The sequence below is a fragment of the Strix uralensis genome, chromosome 17 (assembly GCF_047716275.1).
Source record: "Strix uralensis isolate ZFMK-TIS-50842 chromosome 17, bStrUra1, whole genome shotgun sequence".
Classification (NCBI taxonomy): domain Eukaryota; kingdom Metazoa; phylum Chordata; class Aves; order Strigiformes; family Strigidae; genus Strix; species Strix uralensis.
Genome location: NC_133988.1, coordinates 9,904,334 through 9,928,288, shown reverse-complemented (window position 1 = coordinate 9,928,288; position 23,955 = coordinate 9,904,334). Strand labels below are relative to the sequence as shown.

Sequence of the window (23,955 nt, the reverse complement as noted above, 5' to 3'; positions counted from 1 at the left end):
TTGTTGTGGCCGAAGTGCAGCACCCGGCATTTGGCCTTATTGAAACTCCTCCAGTTGGCCTCAGCCCATCGCTCCAGCCTGTCCAGGTCACTTTGCAGAGCCTCCCTACCCTTGAGCAGATCAACACTCCCACCCAACTTGGTGTCATCTGCAAATTTACTGAGGGTGCACTCAATCCCCTTGTCTAGATCATCAATAAAGATGTTAAACAGGAGTGGCTCCAAAACCAAGCCCTGGGGGACACCACTTGTGACCAACCACCAACCAGATTTAACTCTGTTCATCAGAACTCTTTGAGCCTGGCCATCCAGCCAGTTTTTTACCCAGTTTTTTGCCCATCCAAGCCTCGAGCAGCCAGTTTTGCCAGGAGAATGCTGTGGGAAACGGTGTCAAAGGCCATGTCAAGCTAAGAATGTGAAATTATCCCCCAGTAAATGTTTTTAATAAGTTACTGTATATTAAGAGCTTTGGTTTTGCTGTATGAATTTTCTTAAGGGGAAGAAAACAGTAACAAAATATTGAGTTGGTTCGAGCTGGATTCTTTGACATAGAATCAGATCATTATTTCTTTTCTTCACTAGCTTCTTATTTTCACAAGTTAATGAAGAGCTAGCTATCTGGTTTTTGGCAACTTGTAACAGTGCTTTTTTTTAACAGGGTCTGCTACTTGTGATGTACTTCCTAATCTGTATTTTCTTCAAAGGGAACCGATAAAAAGAAGGGACCTATTACAATAACATGTTCTTAACCTTTCCATAGTGTTGAATTACTGCTTCTACTGAATAGGAAACCAATCTATAACTTGAGGGGAGCAGGACCAAACACCCAATAAACATGTGTAAAATAAAGCGTTCTACAGATTTAGTGGGCAGGGGCAGGGTAAATGACTGACCCAGCAGCCTCACTGGCGAGGCACCAAGACTGGTAGGGCTTTGCTTCCCATAGTTCCTCCTCTGAAACAGAGCCTGGGTGCAAAGCATGACCCTGGTGTTTTCATGGCAGGGTGTAATTGATAGTTAAGTTGATCTGGAAATAATATGCAACTACTGAAATTAGGTCAAGCTGCTGGTTTGGCTGTGATAGAGGAGACTTGTATTTATTCTTTAAAAAGGGATTTATAATGGGATTCTCTGCATGTTTGTGCATATTGAAGGAGAAGCAAATCATGGGCTGCAGGGTTTGATCAAGCTGGGACAGAACAGTGATTTTTAAAAGGCAGTGCTGGCAGAAGCGGTGAAAATTTTATGAAGGCACAAGTAACCTCATGTCACACAGGGATTATTCCTTTAATGTGTTTATGCCTTTATCAAGGATGGAATGGCTTTGTTGCCTAGCTATATAGCATTAACTTGCTACTATCTGAGAAATAATACCCATTAGTAAGTTCTGACTTATGTATTTATTTCCCATGTTCCTTATCTGGTGTAAGTTGATATAAATCCTTCTCCCGCCAAATCACAACATGGATGAGTTTCCTCTGGCAAAAACTGATACTGCAGCTTGTCCTTTAGCTCTCGGGCCTCACGGGTGTAACATCAGTGGTTTGACCTCTTTCCGTTCAAAGAATAACGTAAGCATTGCTATCTGTAGAGATGCATGATGACAGAGTAATCATACTTGTACTGAAGATTACCGTGCTTTTGGCAGTCACAGATAAATTCATCCTCACAAACTGAGCATAATAACATTATGTATAGCTGGTTTCTATTTAAGAAAAAAAAAAAGGGGGGAGGGGGCAACAGCAGAGATAAATGTGCCTAAGGTCAGAGCTAGAGGTAGAACTTGGCTCTGTGTCGTGTATGCTAACCCCAGTGCTGTCTTGTCTGCTCAACGACCGTCTTGTGTTATGCTGGATAAGCAGATGTCCTGGAGAATTAGGGATCGCTGTTGTGGGCCTGATGGCAGGAGTCCAATCTGCGCTTTGACATGGAGGTTTCGCCTCTATTACAACTCCGTATGTGTGTTTTCCTGCCAGGGGATTTCATAGAAATGACTGCTAGACGTTGAGATGAGTGAACCTCCTCAAGGTCACTTTCTTCTGTGTGTAGGTAGCATTACACTGCTACTCTTGCAACCGGTCACTAGTCGAGTTTTCCTAAAGCTGCATGGTGAAGAACATAAGGATTACAGAGCTGAGAGTCTTCACCCAGCAGGACCTATACGTGCCAGTGGAACTGGAACTCAACATAAAGACATTTAGAAAACACTTTTAAGTACATATATTCCTTTCTTATATTTAAATTTGACTATCACACATCACAAGTTTTATCTCAGTAGTTTCATGACCACTAAGAAGGTTCACTAAGTTTGGGGAGCTGTCTGTCCTGTATTGGTTGAACTGACTTAAGTAACACACATATAATCCGTTAGAAGGCAAGTAAAATTTTGACCTGTAATAAGCCCTGCGCTTCAACAAATAGCGTTTCAAGACCTCAGCATTCTGAAATATATTTGGAAGGATGCAATGTAGATCTTAAAATGCATGGTTGATTTAGTTTAAGCTGTGATATTAAAGATGGATAAAGCCAGAAATAAGCTCTCACTTTCAAGGTCATTATTTCTCAGTTCTAGGTCATTTGATATATTTGCCAGCATACTGCAGGCTCTGAGAGCTGAGTAGCTGCTTAGCCATGGTAACAGTTTTACTTTACCCCACCCAGTATTGCTGCTGATTGGTAGAGTAAAACCTGGCTTTCAGCCACGACGTAGGGGCACAGAGACATTTAATGGCAAAACTGGAATCTCTCCTTTCTATTGAAGCATGAGATTTGTCAAAGAATACTGTGAATTTTTACCACACTAGTTCAAACAGGCTCTTTTTCACCTGGTTTCTCTATGGGAAATCAGAAATCCATCATAGCACCAAAGCACTTCATTTTAAGGCAGTCTCTAGGACTCCTGAGGAGATGGAATAAACTTGGATTGAATTAAAACCATATTGTGAAAGGTGGTCATTGTCCTACTCCATGTGTTTCCTGAATTCACTTGGGAAGATGTCTAGGAGAAGAAGGAAAGGACTTGATACTGTAAGTTGTCATCTGGGGAACATAATTACTGGGGTACTTCTTTCTTTAAGGGAGCTGTACTCCAGAGTTCATCAAATAATTAAAATTAGTGCTTAAAATGCTGACCATTGCATAACTATTCCTGTCTCAGCTACGCAAGGAATCTGTCTCCTGCCTTTCTGCCAGCACCCCTTCTTCCCTTTCACTTACCCTTCCTATCTGTCATGCTCTGCAGCAGTGGGTCATTACTGAGATCTCAGTGTGTTGCTGAGAAGATAAAGGGGTTCTGGAAGACCCAGGGAAAAATGCCCGGGATGAGAAATGGTATGGCACTTAGTAGGTGACAGCAGTAAGTAGATTACATGATGGGTCATTTGCTGTGAAGTACCTATTGCAGAATCTGTCCCCTACATAGGTCCCACTTAAGTCTTTACAGTGAGGCTTTCAGAGGTCTTAACTGGTGTGTAAACCTTGTGGTGGTCCTCTGCATGCAGCTGTAGTTAATCCTGAAACTGTGTTCCAGGTTGTTCTTCTCATCAGAGAAGTAGGGAGAAAGCAATTTTGTGGGAGGATGGGAGAAGGCTCTGCCTTCCCACGCGTGACAGCCACCCTGTGGTTTCCGGGCTGTCTGGGGAAGGAAGAAGGGTGGTGGCTGCAGGGAGGTTTAGGAGAGCAGCAGCAAAGTTGAATCACTGCAGCTCTTCTTAGGGCTGTAGCTAAAACTTTCAGAGATTTGAAGTTCGTATGACCAATCTGAGAGACTCCCCTGCCAAACTGTGTGATGAAAACCAGAGCAGATGATGTCAAGGCTCTCTTACAGATGTCCCCTGCGCAACCACCACCGCTCTTGGATTGATCATAAGGAATTAAAGAGCTTTCACAGCAGCTAAGCAGGGGTGTGCGTCTTTCATAGTACCACGAGCTGCTTACGTGATTTATGTTTCCATGGTATATCAGGAACAAAGAAGCCTGGGTACAAAGCCTGTTTGAAAATTGATCCTCAGTGAAATGGGAATTTACAAATGTGGCGTGTTCTTCTCAAAAATAAAATTGAGCTTTACCCATATTACTATTAAAGTATAAAGCTTTAATTATGCCCTAAATCCACTCTTTTAGCTGGGGGGCTCACATGATTAGCAGCAAGAAAAAAAAAAAAAGGCATCTGGAGAGGCTGTATGGTGCCGTGTTTTCCCATATGTGAAATTTTATACAGTACAAATTATTAAACACCAAACCTCCGGAGAAAGATTGTAATGAAAAATTTAGCACTCCCCCATCAGACTGCGACTAATTTGCCTTCTGACTAGATCTGAAAGAACAGGGGGCTGTGCTGGGGGTATTCCTTGATGAGTAGCTGGCAAGAGGAAACAAGTAGTATTATAATATGGTGCAACAGGAGCAGCAGTGTGACACTTCTGTGGATAGCCTCACCGAGAGACAGTTAAGGTAAAAATAAAGAAAAAACAAAGCACCATTTTCAATCAAGGCCTGTGGGAGCGTATCCCATTCTCTCTATTTTGATTTTGGCCTGAAGCTCCCAATTTTCATCTTGCAACACTTCTTTCTAATAAAGATGTACAGTAGAGAGGAGAGAGGCGACCTGGAACGGATGCTGTCTGGCTCGTACGTTGGGCGGTCCTGTCTCACTGTCGCATGCGGGCATATGTGCACCTTCCCCCTACCCTTCTGCCGCTCACACCTATTCCCCTGCTCAGGGGATTCTGCCCGCAGCACACCACAGTCAGACCCTGAAATGTGCAATTCTGCACACTCTGGGGCTTCAGATCTGAGAGCACGAGCAGCTGCTCAGGAACCTGCACTGCACCGAACACTGGCAGGGCTGGGCTGGGGATCCCCCCTTCTCAGCCCCCTGCACTGAGCACAGAAACATGGGAGATGGGGCAGTTTCTGGCGTGTGAGCGCTGCATTTTAAGTATTTGCACAGATGGAGTGCTCTTCTGAAATACACCATCAAGCCATGACTGAGAGGCACGTCAGATCCATGCCACTGCTTGTCCAGACTACAGATGCCAGTGGCCTCTAAGTAGTGGCAGGGACTGTTCCCCAGGAAATTGTGATGGGGTTTATAGAAATATGCAGCAAATAGTTGAATGTCCCTCTGCCTGTTTTACATTTTTGTTTGTAGAAGAACATTAGTTAGCATTTTCTTTAAAATTGTTTATGAAGAGTTTTCCCTTTTTTCCTCCTTTTTTTTTCTTCTTTTCTTCCCCTCTTTTTCTTTAAGTTCAGACCTGAAGAATTTTGAAGGCATGTTATCAGCTTGATAGGTCAAGTAAAAGGATGGTAAAGCTAGCCTGATGTGACCAGAGGCACCCACTGTGTGATTCTCTGTGATTAAGCATTGTTACATTGTGCTAGGTGCTTATTACAATTAAATTCTTCCTTGCCAGACCAGCCTGCGTCATCGTGATTGTCACTGTGGGAGAACTGAGGCTGTGCAGCAATAGGCTGGGTACTCCAAGGGCACTCGCCTTTTTCTGGCCTTTTTTCCCCCCCATGCTTCTTGCTAACAAAAGAAAGGCCTCATGTGACCCTATGTGCAGTTTATAATGTCTTGTTATAGCTGAAACATGTTTTTAACAACAGAGTAGTAACCTTGTTACATGCAGTGTGTCCCATGGCTCCGAAAGCCCCTGAGTCCCCAGTTTCCTGGAAGAACTTCCCTCACCATCCCTAAGTTCATATTTGCCCCTAAAAGCCAGGGATCGGTTTTGCCTGGATGCTTCAGAAGGAAAGGGCTGTAGGCACAAAACCCCCTCTCCCCACCGAGTCAATCTAAAATCCAGATTTTACAGTTTAAATCCAAGAAAACTCAGCACCGGCAGATTGCTCTTGGCCCCTGCCTGGCAGGGTGTTGATTAATAATTTGAACCTGCAAATCCTCTTTCAACTTCTGTGAAATCTAAATTGTCCATCTGAGGCTTGCTTCTTTCAAAACAATTCTACTGTGATTTTCACTGCTAGCATAATTCTTTGTAAAATAGATAACCCTGTCAGTGGCAAAGCTGCGCTGCACACCTGGAAGGCAGCACAGCTGCCTGAGTGCTGGTGTACAAATGTGGAGAGCAGGAGATAACTGGAGGAGATCAGAATTTAAACTTAGTTCAGTTCAGATGTATCCAGCTGTATTCCACTTCCTTTGTGCTATATCATATATATTTGTTTCAAGAGATTTTTTTTTTTTTTAATGCTGAAATTTTGAGAGAACATGAGAGATTGGAATCTCAATGCCTTTAGGAGTCAAGGTACCTGAGGCACTTGAGAAAATCTCAGCTTTAGGGCTCACCAGAAGATAATAGTGCAGCCACTTACTCAAGCAAGGCACTGTTTGATCCTGCTCCTGCATTCTCTTTGTGGGCAGAAGGAGCTGGGCTTTTTGGGATGAAACAACAGAAGTTTCTGTGAGATGAGTTATGGGCTTTTCCACAGGTGGGCTGTGAGGTGGGAGTGTGCTGGTCCTGCTAGGTGGATGGTGTTTAGAAAGGACAATACCAAGTGTTGACGAACGTGGCATAGTTTGTGAGCTTACTCTGTTATGAAATACTTTCATGTTTTATGCTTACCTATTCTGTCTCCTTTTTATGGTTTCAGGAAAAGGATATAATTTTACTCTTGCATGAGTGTAAATCCACAGCAATTCTATTAATGAAAGAAAAAAACCAAAACACCTGGTTATAGAAACCGTGAGAAAAAGAATCACCTCTGGTGTTTTTTAAAAAGGACCTTGTTTGCCCAGCAATTCAATATTGCTCTATCATCTCAATAATGAGAGTTCAGCTAGTAATGGCAGCACATTACAAAAAAGGCTGTACAATTTAAGCATGTTGTAAATCCAACTAATAAGTATAAATTGATTTTTAAGGGGAAGAAATGTGCATGAAACTAGTCTTTTACCATATGTTTCAACTCTACCAGAAACCTTACTTGAATGGTATTTCAATGTGCTTTACCTATTGTGTTGCAAACTTTTTCAGACTCTGTCAAGTTGTACTAAAGCTTTTAAAATACAGATGGTGGTAAAATCCCCAGTGGAAAACAGACTTCTATTTCAAACTTCAGTTCTGTTTTTTTCTCTTCTAGTTCATAGCAGATTTTGACAGATCAGAAGAAATATTCACAGCTTGATGCAGCTGGATTCTTCTTTGGCATGAGCAGAAACATCTGGCCCCAAAACAGTGCATTTTACCAAAGAGCCAAAATACATGCACATGCATCTGTTGTGTTAATATATTTTCCTGTGAACTCAGATGTTAATTGCTTTGTTTTGCCGAGACAACAGTGTTGGTTCAGTGAATAAGATTGTTTCCTTTAGTCCTCTGTTAATGGTTTCCTTTAGTGGTAATGTTGTTTTAAATAGGAAACTGTCAGGTACATTGTGAATAGCTATAAGGTAAAGTGTTTTCAGCAAAGATATTTATAGTGCAATGGTATCTAGACATGTACTGTTATATAGAATTTGCATATCGACCAAGACAATTATTAGCAGAAAAGCTCCACGTGAGACAAGTTTTATATCTCTAGGAGACATGTTCAATTTTTGCATCATCATTTTAGAGGCTTTTGCCATTTCCACTTTCTACTTCTAGTGTCCTCTTGCTGCTCATCCACAGGCAGCAACAAGGGAATATTAAAGATCTGAATAATTACCTGGTTATCTAGCTCTACCCATAGTTCCGCATTGGTGAATTTTGTTATTTTGGGCTTTGTTCCTTCTCCCACGCTTGCTCTTACAGGAAGGGCTAGGGTTCAGAGAAGTCCTTTTGCTGACTTTTGGTCTCTGGATTGAGCTTTCAGTTTTGTTCCCCTTGATTATAGCAGTTGTGGGCCCCACTGTTGCTTGTAAAGATCTCATGGTGTGACAGATCTTGGTCATTTCCCAAATCTGTATCCAAGGTACTTCAAAGCCTCCTGCCTTCAGTCAGTATTCAGACACAGGTCTTTCTGCCCAGAATAAAACCTCATTGTCCCCTGTGTCAAGAGCAGTCCTGAATCCCGTTGTATCTTCCCAGTAGCAAAGGCATGCTCCTTTACCCCTTTTCCACAAAACCTTCCTGCTGATGGCTTCATTTTTTCACACTTTAACTCTGTGCCTCTTTTTACTAAAATATTTCCTGTGGAGGTGCGGGGTTTCCGTGCAGTATCCAAAAAAGCATCAATTCTGGGGTTTTTGTTTTGCTTTCTCAGCAAGCTTTGCTCTGTTAACATTATATTTTCTTTTTAAGAAATAATTCCTTACGCATCATCCAGGGAGAATGATCCTGTGATTAAGTTACACGATGGTTGCTGTTAGAAGCTATAGTGCGGTTTTCTCTATAGATGTAGTCCTAGCCTTATCCCAGGTCCATTGCTTGATGTTCCCAAAGTTACCTGATCTTTTCATTCCTTCTGAGAAACTGGGACGATAATACTACCCACTGCGCATCCTTGCTGTTTAAACTTCATGGGTATTTGCAGAGTATTTAGAGATGCTCTCAGGAAATATTAGTAGGATCATTAATAAATGCATCTTGCTATTGCTACGTTATCCTCTAAGGTGCTGTTTGTGTAACTCTAGACTTTCCCACTGAACAAGTAGAGTAAACAGGTGCTTATTACTGTTTAAAATACCTTCCTGAACCAAATGTGACAAGAAAGATAAGCATTTCCTGCAGCTAAGACCATTCTTATGGGAAGGACTGCAGCAATCTAAGTTAACTGGGCTGTTACTTTATTTTGCTTTAAAAGCTGCTAGTTCCAGTTCAAGTTAAACTGATTTGTGACTTATCGAACCTGAACAAAACTAAGGTTTGCTTTAAAGCTTGATAAGCATGCTGTACACCATTCACAGTGGTTTCAATCAGCTTCAAATCAGGCTTTTAATTAAACAAGTGGACTTGTTTATTGTGATGCTTGACAAGCCTTTGTGCCCTCTGTGAAATGATGCAGGCGCAATGGCTTGAGTTTCTCTGGGCCTGCCTTAGGCGAGTTTTCTGCTCTGAATGCAGCTCGGCCACAAGCACAGCCCGACTCCTTTCTGAAAGGCACCAGCGCAGCTTTGCTCTCCAGAATCAGTGAGGAGAGGATGTCTCACTTCACAGGGAGCAATTCAGACCAGCTGGGTAACCTTCAGTAGATGGTATATCTGCCTGGTAGTTACTCTGCAGTTTGCCCTTTCAGCCCTATCAGGATGCAGTTTACACATTTGGAGGATCATGGCCTTCCAGCTGCAGGGAGAGGATTACTCTTCAGCAGGGCGTGCTAGTGTGATCTGTTTTTTTTTCTTTTTTTGTCTGTAACCATCACAAGAAGAACGATCTAAGCCAAACAGTTTGGGGTTGTATTTTGGAGGCATACAAGTCAGGAAGAGCACTCAGAACAAGGACACTTGAGTTAGCTTCTCTGTCATGACAGAAAACACAGTATGAAATCCAGATCCTGTTTTTCGCTCTGAGCTACATATTGCTTCAGCCAGTCCTTTTGTGTCTGAGAATTTTAAAAACTACAGTTGTAGGGAAAATATAGTTAGTGCCAAGCCACTCTTGTGTTGCACATCGTGAGAATACAGTATAGGCCAACAAGAAGCATTTTCCTCCATCATAAATTGATGCAGTCTGTGTTATGTAGGAAGAAGGTAGGGCAGGCTCTCAGTCTATCTTTACTGAGTTTTCTGTGTGTTCTTTACTTCTTTGGATCTTTGGGTAATGCCCTGTGTCCCTTGATGATAGCAAGCGTCAACCAGCTATTTCACAGAGCTCTGGGCTTAGCCTAACAGCAGTGCTGCCTTTTAAAGGACTGCTTCCTGTTCCTCAGCTGCAAATGTTAATCTCGAAGTTCAGTGATCATTAGCTAAAATAATTGTCACCCCTTTGTAGTTATTTAGGGCTGAAAATCACCAAAGGGTTTCACTGTAGCTGCTTCAGCTGTCATTATTCTTAGATTTTTGTTTTCTTCAGGATGTCAAACAGCAAACAGGATGTCCCATGGGCATTTAGAGGAAATTGCTTCTGTGTTTCTTTGTGGAGCTGGCTGTGCTTGCTCTGGTAGTTTATAACACTGTTTTTTCAAATCAAAAAACTTGCAGTGGTGGTGTAGGATCTTATGGTCTTACTGAAAGTTTCCTTGACAACACTAATGTCTTGACTGATCACAATGGGTGATCACAACCAGACAGCAATGATGTTTCAGATTGCCTCTGCTTCAAGTGTGCAGCTTTCCAGGCCTCTAGAGGTGTAAGGTTTGCTCTGATTTTTGCCAGAGTGGCTTGGTTCACCTGCTGGTGCGGGGAGCCTGAAGAAAATGGCTCTGGTTCTTGTTGGGACTTAACTGAAGCAGCTGTGGATAGCTTGGCACTGCGGGTGACAAGGGACAGTTGACTGGGGATCAGAGACCTCTGCAAGGGAGAGGACAGGTCCCAGGACATCTAGACAGAGTGCAGGTAGGGACTTGGTAGAGTTTGGGTTAGCAATAAAAGCAAATTAGAAAAAGGTAGAAATTGGAGTAAAAATATTCATGGTGCTGTGGGGAGGATTGTCTCCGCTTTGCTAAATTCACATCATACCACAGCTCGTGACAACCATCCATCAGTTCCCTCTGCATTGAAGTGGTGGTTCTCTTGCCTTTAACGCCAGCTTTTCCCCCAGCTGCTGCTATGCTGGAGCCTTGCTTCTAAGTTTTACGGGATCTTCAGATATAACAGGGACGTGATTGTGGGCTGGTTTGTGGAATGGCTGAAAACACGTGATATTAGGTCTAATCCCGTGTATGTGAAAGACTGTAGCTGTGTCCTGTGATTTAAACTATGCCTCTCTAGCTTAACCTTATGCCAGTGCTGGGCAAAAAATAGTGGTTGGGTCTCTGTTTGGCGTCCGTTTCTGCTACATGCGAGTTCCCTGTTCAGATGAGCTGAGGCCAGGGTGTGACTGTACTGCTGAGGGTAGGGTATGAGCTTGCGGCTCTGTCTGCTCAGTGCTGTGATCTTTGACAGCAGTTTCTGTAAAATTCATCATTCCCTGGGCAGCCTTTGTATTTATTTATTTACTTTGTTTCTTTTCTTTTTTGCACTTTATTAATTGCATGTGTGGCTTTATCTGGAAAAAATTGTATGCAATTTATGCATGCCTACAGTAGCATATGTTTTATATATTGGGTTTATAGGGATGGTACTGATTCCTGAATTAATTTGAACAGCAAATTGTTGTTGTATCTGCACACAGTATGTCTTTTCTTTTTTTAACATGTATTATATGACACACATCTGGTGGTGTTTTAATTGTGTTATTGTGGTGCCTCAGAGTCCTAGTAATGAATTTGAAACCCTACTGTACTAAGCATGGGGTTTTCACATGGGATGCTTGAAGGGTTTGAGTGAATTGTTGAGCGAGATTGTGGATGCTTTTGTCCCTGCCTTGAACTACGGACTAGAACCCACAGGGTTTGTAGGATGCCATTATAAATCCTCCTTCGCCATCAAGTAGCATCAGGATGGTAACTTTTGTTCCCAGCTCTAAGTAAGGAGATATCTGCAGTGCATCACACCTGGATAAATTGCTGGCAATTTTTGCTTTTTCTCATGGCAGTTTGATTGATCTCTGTGATCCACATAAGAAGGACTTGGAGCAATTCAGGACAACTATCCAAGTTTGTACTACAGATTAGACTGTAGCTGCTGTGGGTTGTCAGTTGGGAAGAGCTTTGCCTTGCTGTCTTACTGGGGAGGCTGTAGACCAAGCCAGCCTTCCAAAATCATTCCTGTCAATGCTGTATCCAAGAGAAAGTGGCCTCTCTTCCCTTACTCAGGGGTTGCATTAGTTCCCTTTGGTTGTAGCGTTATGCTGGAAGATCATATGGAGGTGCTTGTCCACTGTGACCCTCCCAGCTTTTCCTGAGCACCTCTGTTCGGCAGTGTAGTCTCTCTTCATTCCTCATAATCATAGTGCAGCTCTGCCTTGGGGTATGTTTTTTCTAATGAGGTGTGTTTTTCAAGGAATCCAAGCTGCTGCCTAAAACTGCTTTCCCCTCCTCTCATTTATTTCTAAACAGGTATTGTTGGCATCTATGAATTTTATCTGCAGTGGCTTTGATAATATTTTTCTAAGATATTGATGGAACTATTGAATAACTGCAAGCCTTGTTTAAATCTTTTCACCTTCTGTAGCAAACACTAATGATTATTTATTGACACTACTTTTTGAGAACTTAGCTGATATGTTCCCTGATTAAAATATGCTTTATTGATATTTATATAGCACTAATTTTTATCATAATGTCTTGCATCAAAGCATCAGAAAGAGTGCATCAAGAATCCTAAATGTATCACATTTATCCAGTTTCCTTTTCAACCAGACTTATCAAAGAAAGGAAACCAGGCTTAGTCAAGAACGTTAATTTTCCAGAAAACCTTGTTGACTGAAATAGTTTAGTTCAGTCAATTGAATCTAGTATTGGGTTTTTTTCTTCTGTTTAAGCCTGGTATCATGGCAATGTGCCTATAGCTGCCCAGCCAGTCCTGGTTGTTCCTTTGAATATTTCTCCGATACTTGACTTTCTTCAGCTTTCTCAGTGGCTATTCCAAGATCTATTTAAATATCTGTGTGCACATGATCTCCCATTCTAGGGTTTGTGCAGTAGGTCTGGATTTTGTTCTTAGCAAATGCTGTTCAATATCCTCCTTTTGTTATCAGAAGACTGAGAAATGAGTCTGTTTTCTTCCCAAGGACAAAGCAGAACTGCATTGGGTGTTTTGCCTGACATCATTAGTAATGTGTTTACCTTGCTTTTTGGGATCTTCTCCTACTAAAACACCTTTTGTCTTCAATTCCAAACCTTTGCTTTTGGTGGGTAGTGTAGTATTACTCGAAGAGAAATACTGTAGTATACAGAGAGATTTTTCTTGGTTGAATTTCCTAATATATTTTGAAACATCTCCTGCAGCTTTGGACAATTTAATATGTATATTAAATCTACTTTTGCTGTGAACATCACAGCTGTTGATATTAGCCTTTAATAGATGGTATCTGTATGCATAGATGGCAGCAGTGTTAAAGCTGTCAATTCTGATTGCCTCCTACATGGTGTTTAAAAGCATTGTGTAAACTCAGTCTGATTTAGTCCGTTGGCTCCAGCTGAACACAGCTCTCTCCTTGCTAAATGGATGCTTAGTCAATCACACCTCTGTCCTTCTCGGAGTTACTTCCCTTGCAGTGATCCTTTCGATATGGTCAGCTGCACTGCTGTTGGTAACACTTGATGCATCTGTTGTAAGAGTCCTGAGCTGATCTTTAGCATATCCATTTCTTTCCCATCGCAAAAAAAATGTGCAAAATCAACTTCTCTTTTGATGCATATTGGGTGGCATTTTATAGCTGAGAACCACAGGTCTGAATCACCTTAATGTGAAACTTGAAGCTACAAATCTTATTTTGTAACTTGCTCAGAGGCTTTCAGCTCTCTTGTGGAGTATTTATTGGATGCTATTCCTTTAGACCTGTCACTAAATTAAAGTCTAGTTAGGGCATCCGATTCTGGTTGAGCATTACAGCTGGTGCAGTGATTATTAGGTGCTGCCTTTTTGTTGATGGTGATTGTGTCTGTCCCTTGTCCAGCTGTGGTTTCATTGTCATCCCCCAGCTTTACAGGCTGCTCCTCTTCAGTCACCAAGTAGTGTGTGTCTTTTTTTTTTTTGTGCTTACAGGTGCCTTCATTTATTTATAAACACAGACTAAGATGCCCCAATATGTTTATTTTATTTCTCAGGGTTTTCTTCACTGAGGGAGTGTGGGGAGTCCTGATGTTTTTTCTCAGGCAGTTGCTTATAGTTTACCTTCACAACAGGACCTGATAAATCATCATGGGTGGTGGGCACTGTTTCATTATGTGTTGTGCTGGTTTTGTGCTGTAGCCCATGAATCTTAAAATTGCATGTTACCCCTTTATCGCCTTGCCTGCCTCTCCAGACTGCCTCTCCAGACAGCCCCGAGGACCCTGTTGTGGAAGGCAGCATTTAGCTAAATTGGTTAGGAATGCTATTTACCCTTCACCAGTCAAAGTCTCACTCCTGCACACACGCTAGCTAGCTGTAACCTAAGCAGGTCTACACTGACACAGTTTATCACTGACGTATGTCAAACCCAGATTTTCCCAGCTGTCTACTACCATCTGCCAAGTACGGCTGGGGGCATGCAGAGTGCAGTTTGCTATGCAGGCCTGATGGCAGCTGTAAAATCGAGCAGTTTTGCCTGCTTAAGCACCAGCTCTTTTCCAAAATAAGCATTAGCTCTCGTATCACAGTGAGTCTCCCGATCCTGAGAGCGCAGGCCGTCGCAGGGAAGCGGTGCCGGCTCTGCTCCCCAGCCGCGGCCACCTGCCAGCCAAGAAGCTGTGAAAAATCTTTGCGGCAGTTCCAGTGCATCAGTTGAGCTGCAGAAATGCCAACCCAGATGCTCCTTATGGCCTCTCTGTGCTGGGCACTAATGAAAAAGGCTTCTCCAGTCTCCAAAGGGCACTGGCCCACTCTTTTGGCTGCACCACTCAAAAACTGTGAGATCAAATGTAGTTTCTCTCTAGTTAGGTATTTAGAAAAGCAAAACAAGTCCACCAGTGTTCAGCAGAGTCTGCGTGAGCACTGCAGAAAGCTTGGGGCTGCCATGCACCACTGCAGTCATAGCGTGAGAAGTGCTTTTTATCACTAGCAGTACGTACGGCAGGGTAGACAGAGATATAAGACCAGACCTGGAGAAGTGTCTTTCAGAAGGCTAGAGCTGAGCTCATCGTAGTATGGTACCCTGGCTTATCAGAGCGCCATACAGGAACTCTTCCAAGAACTGCACCAAATGAGTGGGTTTCATTTGGTTTTAAAAATGTAAGATGACCTTTATGATTAGTTGCAAGATTTAATATGAAAAGTTAGGTTATTAATGAGTAGTTCATGTTGCTCAGGTAGCTGAGAAACTGGCAATAGCTTTTAAGTATTTTGATTTTGCACTAACACCCCTTTTTATTACAGTAAGTTGTTGTACTTGCCTTCCTGTAGCAGCCAACTCTGACAGCTTCTAAGCAGAGAAATCCTCTGCTAACATCAGTTCAATTTCTCTGCATCCCAGAGAGAGGTGAAAATTAACCAACATGTTACAGACTGCTGCACTGCAATACAGGTTATTTAAGTAACTTATCCAGAGGAAACAGGTAAGCCAGGATTAGAAACCAGAAGTCTGCATACCAGTCAAATTTATAAACTCATACAACTTTCTGAACGAATGTGGTTGGTTTTGGGTTTTTTTAAAAGGACTAATTTCCTTCTGTATCATAACTTAACAATGCTGCTCTTTTCCTCTTCATCACAGTAAGTAAAAACGGACATGTCATATTTAAAATGAGTTATAGCTGAAATAGCCGATCACAACATCCACAGCAGCACCACCCAATTAGAAAAACTACCCTAATCTAACCTGATGCTAGTGTCATTTTTTAAAATGAATCCTACTTCAATCATAAAATCCTCGGTCCATAACATTGCTTTCTATGCCATATGCCCTTATTTAGAGGAAAAAAAATGATTGCACCCTTAATTCAAAGGGAACGTTTCCCTCTGAGCCAGAACTCAATAAAATGTATCAAAAAAATTGTGGAAAAGGGCAAGCAAAGAAAATCAAATTGCAGCGTGTGAAACGATTTAAGGAGGGACCTGGGGAATACATAATCTCCAAACTGCCAAGTTAGAGCAAGTATAAAATATACAAACAAGCCTGATATTTTTCCCAGTTGATCTCATTATGAGGTATGCTTGGGATAGATAAATTTTGTTAGCATGCATTAAGGCTGGATTTTCAAGGAAACAAGTCAGAAGTAATGTGTTTAGCTGATTCCACCTTGTTTTGATACATGGGTCTTTTCAGGTTTAAAGAAGTACATTTTTAAAGCCAAATGGTTTGTTTTGTTTCAAGCATTAAAACCAAAGGCAACTGGGTGACTTTTTTTTTCCCCCCTTCTGGAAAACAGACGTTTATAATTTCAGCGTGCTCTTTAATCACTGGGGTAGAGCTCTGTGCAGTATGTTTCACTGCCACTTATTGTTGCCTGCTTAAAATACACTGAACTAGCCTTGAGTGCAATCCCTTAACAGACTGCTTCGTCCACAAATAGTACTTTTTCCAAGTCTCCAATATATTTTAATTAAATTGTCCATTTGTATTTATTAAGGCAGTTTACTGTCTCCTGCTGCAGAAAGCTGCTACTGTTGATAGTCTAACCAAGAGAAACATGAGCTTATCTGGGAGTTGATAATAAAATGCAAGCATATGTTAGCAAAAAAGTCTTCCCAAAATATTGTTTAAGCATCATTTTCATGTTTGTTGGGAAGGGAACAGGCCATACAATTAGTTTTGGTAAGTTTTTGGAACAGTTGCTCTTAACAATTCTTGTAGCCATGGGGAATCATAATCTTTGTTAGTATGAAATGTTATCTGCAGAAAATTTTTCTTCCTTACATTGACCCTATAGAAAGTTGAAAAAGGGTCCTTTGGCAGACCAGATGATAAAGTCATTACACGCTGACGAGATGTAAATGGTGTTCAGCAGCATTAGTTTAGATAGATGAGCATGATAAGGTGGATTCATCTCTATCTCTGGCAATCTGAAAGCTTGGACCTAAATTCTGGGACTTGGACGCCTCTCAGCTGTACCTACTTATCTTCAAGTAGCTTCTGCCAAAATAGATTTGCTATGAAGTCAGTAAACTCCTAAATCTGAAGGTTGTGTTTGGTCTGTCCTTTCTCTCAGGACAAATGAAAGTTGATCTTCCAGAGCTCTAAAAGGAATTAAACTTTTTCTTGAGAAGTTCATGTGTTCCTGAAATGAGGCAGCTTGGCTCAGTGCTGTGTGGAGCTCTTTGCCCCTTCAGATCTGGAAGGGCTTCTTTGGTTTTTTGGGACCATTCCCTGCTTCCCAAGTGTAGCACAAAGTAGGTGGGTGCCATTCCTGCCGGCATTTGTCATCTGGCAGAGGTGAGAGGATTAGTGGATTAATAGATGCATCTGAGCCACCAGAACAGGCATCTCCGAGATGAATATTTGAATTATGTCTCTCCCGGAGGGCGCTGCTTTCTGTCTTGCCTTCAGAAGAGCACGGAGGGAGGTTGTTGGGAGTTTCTTTTCCCGCAATGTGTGTATGCAGGACCCATTTTGTAAAAAGTAGACACAAACCCAAGCAATGGCAAGAGGTTTAAAATCAGACTGCTGTGACTTTAAGAGCGAGAAAAAAAACTGTTAAGGAAGGAAAATAAAAATCCCACAGCCTGTTGTAGCAGCTGTAGCTTCAGATCGTGTGGAAAATGAAGGCAGATGATTCAATTTGGCCTGTGCCCCGAGTACATTTCCAAATGCTTCTGTGTGTGCGCAAGATAATGAACAAATATATTGAGATGGCACAAGATCAGTCCGAGTTTGCCGCTGCGCAAGCCGTGGAGCTCCCAGTAGGAGCGCACTAGCTGTGCTGGGTTAATGGGGGTGAGGGTCGGGAAGCCCAGCACCTTTCAGAACAACTTAAGAAAAGAATTTGTCTCCTTTTGCCCCAGGCTCCCCGTGGCACTCAAACGGAGCTTGTGATAAATCGAAGTGTATTTATTAATAATGAGCAGGGGCGGCGTGCCCGTGATTTGAAAATAGGTGCGCCAAATAAAAATGTGCTTTCTTCTGACATCAGAAAAGCTTAAGTAAATGGAGAGCAGGCTGATCTATTATGATTAAAAAGCAGGGGCTGAGAGCCAGCATAGTGGTAATGAAAAAGCCTTTTTAGGGAAGCAAGACCTGTTCTGCCCATTCATATATTCTTCCGCCCTTGCCCCATAAGAAGAAATAGGGAGGGGGGAGTTGGATGGGAGAGATGAAAAGGCAGCAGCAGTCCAGGATAGCTGAACTGGACTTTAATGAGAGCTGGAGTTATTACCGGAATGAGTTATGATATTTAATCATGCTACATGATGTCCAACAGCGCAAGGTTCATAATTCTTGGCTCCGAACGTGGCTTGGGACTGTCCTCAAGCACCTGCAGCATGCAAATTGATCATGGCCTTACAAACCCTCTGTACCTTGCCCCCTGTCGTTCCTTGCCAAGCCAGCCCGCTCTGCAGTGCTGGCCCGCTCCCACAGAGCTGGAAATGGTGTCTTTCATGTTCTCAAACACAAATCTGTAGTTTGTGGTAAAAACTGAACCGTAGCTATTGCAGATAGTCGGGATTGCCTACCACCAGCTTTTCTCTGCGGTATGTGGTGTTGTCAGGTGTGTTATTTATCTTGTGGGAGGCTGCGTTGGTCTGGGTTTTAAGCAGCCTTGGGTTTAATTAATGCTTTTGGAGAATTCTGTTAACTTCAGTGATGAAATAGTCTCTGCTTGAGCAAAACTCTGGCATCAATTTAATGTTTCAGTGAATACATACTGACATGAATGTCTTGCTGACTTAGGATTTGGGTGAGAGCAGGATTTGGCCTTTGGAAGAGATAAATTACCAAATAACTTCAGTTGTTCCCTTGTGCCTTTTTCTTTGTTCCAGCTCAGCTGTCCTGAAGTGACACAGTAGTCAACCTACATTTAAGAAAAGATTCCCTCCCCCGCCCCCCTCCCCAGACCTCAGGAGATGAGGCTGAGCAGCACCTTTCAAGACTCTCTCTTGCTAACCTTTGGGCATTGGGGTTATTTTGAGACTTTTTGCCTCTCCGATGACTCCTAAAATATTTTGAGCAGACCTAAAGGCAACGCAATCAAACATACTCAAATTTGGCCCACATATGCTTCTACCTGCTGTTTCCTGAGCTTCTGTTTCAGCTCTGTTACGCTGACTGGAAAATGCCGTCTGGCAGGGCCTGGAGCGGGGCCTTCTCTGCTGTCAAAGCAGAAAATAGCAGCGGGCTGTGTGGGTACTTCCAGACAGGCAAAGTCAAAAAACTGGAGAGAGGGTTCCTTCCTAAATGCTGCTTGCTAGCGATTTTAATGTTTTCCTGTAACAGTAGTAGGGCAGCTTTATCCACGTGGAAAAGCAGCTTCTCTGACAGTCCTCCTCTTCTTAAGCCTACGTTTAGATGGGTTATTTGGCTCCTCTACCTGAGGTATTTAATAATGGTGATTGGTGTTGCTCTAATGTCTGTGTAAGTCTCTGGCAGTGTGTTGTACAAGAGGATAATGGTGTGTTTTGTGTATGAATTTGAGGAGTTGCTTGTTTGGGTCTATTCCATGCCGGGACAACCATGACATCCCCAGGCTGGGGCTGGGAGCCTACCTCGCCTCTGGCCCACAGACCCTTTGTGGACTCTAAAAAAAATAATAATCTTTTCAAAGGGAGAGGAAACTATTTTTTATGGTAAAGCTCAATCGGGGAACATGGTCAGGAGGAATTTCTGCAACTCAAGCAAAAACACCTAGAGAAAATCACTAGAAATCAAGCAGCCAAACCAGAAGCAACTTTGAGAAAGAAGCTTTTGACCAGTTTGCTAATACCCAGGTCTGCAGAGAGTGCCCGTGAAACCAATGCATCCATTTAGCAGAACAACTTGTCCTCCTAGTTGGGTCCTGCATGTGGCTCATTAGGGTAATTACTGATGAATTAAGGCAGCTTGGCTCAGCACTCCGGCCGCGGGTGTGCGGGCTCCCCTGCTGGCAGGCAGCAGGTGTAAATGAACAAGATCTGTCAAAAAGGCTGATGACCCTCTTAATTCACAGCAGCAAACTGGGGACAGAGGTAGTGCAGCAAGTTTAATAATTGATATTTACTTGGAAAGGTTAATGGCAGCAGTGATGCTTCTAATTTGCTTGCCGGTGCAAGACCTTGTCAGGTCAAATTGTCTCAATTTGTTACCGTGGGTGTAGGTGTAGTTTTCCTTTAATGAAATTTGGAGAAAAGAAACAGGTGGTGTTGGGAGCGGACTGTAACTCAAGAAAAACAACAAAAGGTTGGAGTCTGGTTGGGTGAGCCTGTGCTAACTTTAAACAGCTGGCAGTTTAGTCCTTTTGAATAATATTGGCGAACATTTGCGCTTGGGAAGGTGAAAGGATTTGGAATGGTGTAATTTATTTTTCCTTTAATTTGCAGCTGTCTAGGAGTTGTTTAGGTCAAAAGTGTAATAATTTTGACAGGCTTTGATGTGTTACTAGGTGGGAGTGCTAGGGTTATGGATCAGAAATCAGAAAGCTGCAAAATTCAATGGGTATTTCTGTATTGTATTTAGGGAACTTGTAATTTTGTCCTGCAGTAGTTAAGTGGTTCCTATTTCAGGGAGAAACAAAGCACCTGCTGGGTCTGGAAGCTTTAAAATTGGCAGGTTGGATACTTTACATCCAAGAGTTTTGGAAGAGCTGGCTGATGACTGGGAACCAGTAGAGTTGGGTTTTGGGTAAGGGTAGGAAGATGCAGATGACAGAAGAAAGCTGGAGTGCCAGTGTTTTCGAAAGGCTGTAATTAATGGCGTATTACCATTTGTCCTATTGGCTTGGCATCGATCCTAGGCGAGATAATGGGATAGCTGAAATCACAATTGGTTAATAAAGACCTAAAAAAAGAGTAAAATAAGTGAATGACAATCATTTTATGTATTTGGAAAAAAAACTTATCAAATTTACTTAATTATATGTGGGACTAAAAATTTGATGGATAATGGCCACAGTATTCATGTACTATAGTTAGATTTCTGTGCTTGATGCTATTGGCCTTTTTATTAAGGAAACAGACAGTGTGGATTCAACATGATGGATTGCAAGTGGATTATTTCTTGCCTTTATGCCTGATGCTGGTAGTTGCGAATGCAGGCTCACTGCTGGTTGGAAATGCTTCTAGCAGATCCCAGCAGGGATTACCTCTTGTTGCTGTGTTGTTTGAACATTTTGACATAGGAATAAAGATGAAAAATTGGTCCTGATAAAAGTTTGCAGGTGAGCAACATATTGGAAAGGTGGTTTACAATGAATGAGACAGGACACTGATGCAGAGAGCGGTGGTGGTGTGATGAGATGTCTGTGAGCAAATTTGTATTTCTAACACTTCGATGTGGTTGAGCCTAAGAGTCTTATCCTGAGGAAGAAGGTGTCTTGATGAGGTGTAAGGTGGCAGAAAGGCATGCAGAGTAAGGACTTCAATCAGAAATGTACCGTTGTTTGAACATAAGCATGATATTTTCCCTGTCTTCTTCTATGTAAGCCTATACAGGGCTGTGCACTCCAGACTGGATGAGTACTGGAGCTCGTTCTCCATATAGTATCCCGAGTGTTGTGTTAAAATATTAATAGACTGTGGGGCACTTAGCTGGCAGCGATATGAAGCATCCATGGGAGTGTAGTGATCAGTGTGCTCCTGGGACTCAGGTAGTGCCTGTGTTGATTGTGCTGCAGTGGAAAGGCCGCTTGAACGTGCTGGGGTTAGAGCACCATGAGCAAACCCTGCTACCTATTGAGACTGCAGTGAGACAGGACAGAAAGAAACAAGGGGATTTTATTGCCATTAAAAGTACCAATTTGTACAAGCCGACATTTTAAATAGTATAATTTAAATGGAACCAAACTGATATGAATAGAACCTATTAATAAATTAAACACTTCTTTCTACCCAATATTTCACAAGGGAATTAGCAGAATAATTTGTTAGTAAATGAGCCCAGGAATGAAGCTGTGAATGACATATCTGTCCTATCCTTCTCCCCCTGTAACACACTTTGCAGATGTAAGCGGAAAGTTGCTGTGGTTTCTAACATTGGTGCCTCTCACTTATGTACAAACACAAGCACAACTTCAAGTGAAGAAAGAAGGATGATTTAGTGGTTGGAGAACCAGTGTTGGCTGTAAGAGTTAATCATGCTCTACTTCAGATTTTGTGTGTTATCTCAAGCAAGTTGTTTCAGGCCAGTATCCCTCACGGTATTTAGGCACTTGGCCGTAATGCTGGTACTGACCTCTCAGTGCAGTTACTGGGGGTAGCCCCGAGGCACATCTCTGGACTAGGAACTGGAGACCAGGTCATTGGGTCAGCGGTGGCCCGGCAGCAAGTGGCAGTGCTTGAACACCAGCATCACAGTTGAGGTTTGCTAGTAGCAAAGAGTGAAGGAGGTTTATCTGTCCACTTCCCTCTCGCGTTGGGCCCTAGGACTCTGGCACAGCTTGCCTGCTTCCAGGATTGCTAAAAGCACCCCTTCCCTCACATGTTAGCAAAAGGGAGTATGGACACACGTGGTCAAGCACAACTTCAGAGAAGCCCCATGCATTCAGAAGCATTCTCTCCACAGTGCCGTGGGCATAGGAGTGAAACATTGACTAAATCGCTGTCGGCAACCTCGGGAACAGGTGGCAGAGCAGTGCTTGAAAATCTCCTTTTTCCCCCCTCCTTCTTCTCCCTCTAGATGAAGGTCCCTACAAGCAGAAGTGGCAGAAATAGCGAGGAAGACAGCATCAGGGAGGCCACAAGCTCTCAGCGGAGCAGCTCAAGGGACCGTCTCAGTGATGTAAGTACCATTCAGGAGAAAGCCTCGCTTCATTGCAGCAATTCCCGCTGCTGACATGGCTTTTCATAAATCTTGCTGAACAAATGTTGGCATCCAGAGGTCACTGTGTAATAACTTTTTTTTATGTCATGATTGAGTGTTATGGCATAAGTGGTTGAGCTGCCTTGCAAACACTATAATCATGGTGCAAATAATATGATAAGCGAAAGATCAGAGATGGGAAAACAAAATGGAATTGTTATTCCTCGGGGAAGAATGGCTTGATGTTTTGTTTTGTTTTCTCAAAGAAGTTGTGTTAAAAAGCTTTTTACAGTATCTTTGGGTTTAGCTACTGCACATAATCACGTAGTTTGGGTGCAAAGTCAGTTCATCTAATTTTATGCTTCCTGCCTCCAAGTTATGAAAGGTTTTTGGGGGAAAGCTGTCTTTCTCTCAGGAAATTCGATGGTACGTTGAGTGAAATGTTATGATAAAACAAAAGCAAACGGTGCCTTAGTGTGTAAACACACAAATGGGCTTTTGAGTCACCAAGAAATCAATGGCAGTGCTGGGATAATTTTATATGAAGGCTTTTTGTGTTAGCAATTAGCATTTCGCCTTCATTAAAACATGATTTTTTACTAATTAGGACCTTTCCCGTTAGGAGAGATTTAAATGAAGAACAATAATCAAACGCTGGCACAAGCATGTCTGAAATATTAAATTTGCCATTTCAATGGCAAGCCACAGAAATCCCAGAGCGAGTGGTTTTCATGTTGAGTTCTATTAATGTAAAATATGCTTCATAACTAAAACCTGTCACAGAAAACGGCTCACACCAGCTAAATTCAATTGGACAGTTAATTTAGCTTTAAAATTGAAAACACTACCTCCGCTTCAGGATGCAAAATGAAGAGGGGGGGAAAGCCTTTGATAAGTGTAATGTATTTGCTATTAAGGCTTTCAGAGCCCATTCTACAGGAGGAGAAGGGAGAAAAAGGGGAAAAAATGGCTCCCACAAATGTGTTTAAAAGCTGAAAGTATTTATTAAAAATGTCAGCAGAAAAGTGCTTTTGGCAGATTAAAGCGGGATTCAGCTTGACAGCTCTGACAGGGAAATGTGACGGGGGAAAATTCTCTCTACATGTTTGGAGTGTGAATGGGGCGCTGTAAACAGCCGACGCGGTGGGAGGAAGAGAAAAATAACGTGTCCTGTGATCTGCTTCCAGGATTGCGAACCCACGCGCCGCAGTGGGGAAAGTCAGCAAGGGGGGGGGCCCTTTGGACAAACTCCCTTGCTGTGGGGCATCTTTGACTGTGTTATTAGTCAATAATGATCGTAATTTTATATATACATATATTTATGTAATTCTCTCCTCCTCCCCTTGGCCACTCTTGACAGGTATGTGAGCAGGGGCACCTGGTAGCATTGCTGTACCATAATGTGGGGCCGTGGAGGAGGAATAACATATTCAGACCTAGTGATTAGCTTAGGTCAAAGC

At 42.4% G+C, this 23,955-nt stretch overlaps 1 protein-coding gene across 13 annotated transcripts in view; it reads left to right on the top strand.

Moving 5' to 3' along the window:
• The window catches only part of FBRSL1 (fibrosin like 1), a 552,380-nt gene that overhangs the window by 222,709 nt on the left and 305,716 nt on the right, over nucleotides 1-23,955 (top strand). For all 13 annotated transcript variants that reach the window (XM_074886838.1, XM_074886836.1, XM_074886841.1 and 10 more), the window contains exon 3: nucleotides 22,373-22,474. In XM_074886838.1, the coding sequence (XP_074742939.1) occupies nucleotides 22,373-22,474 (102 nt within the window). The remainder of the gene's footprint in view (nucleotides 1-22,372; nucleotides 22,475-23,955) is intronic.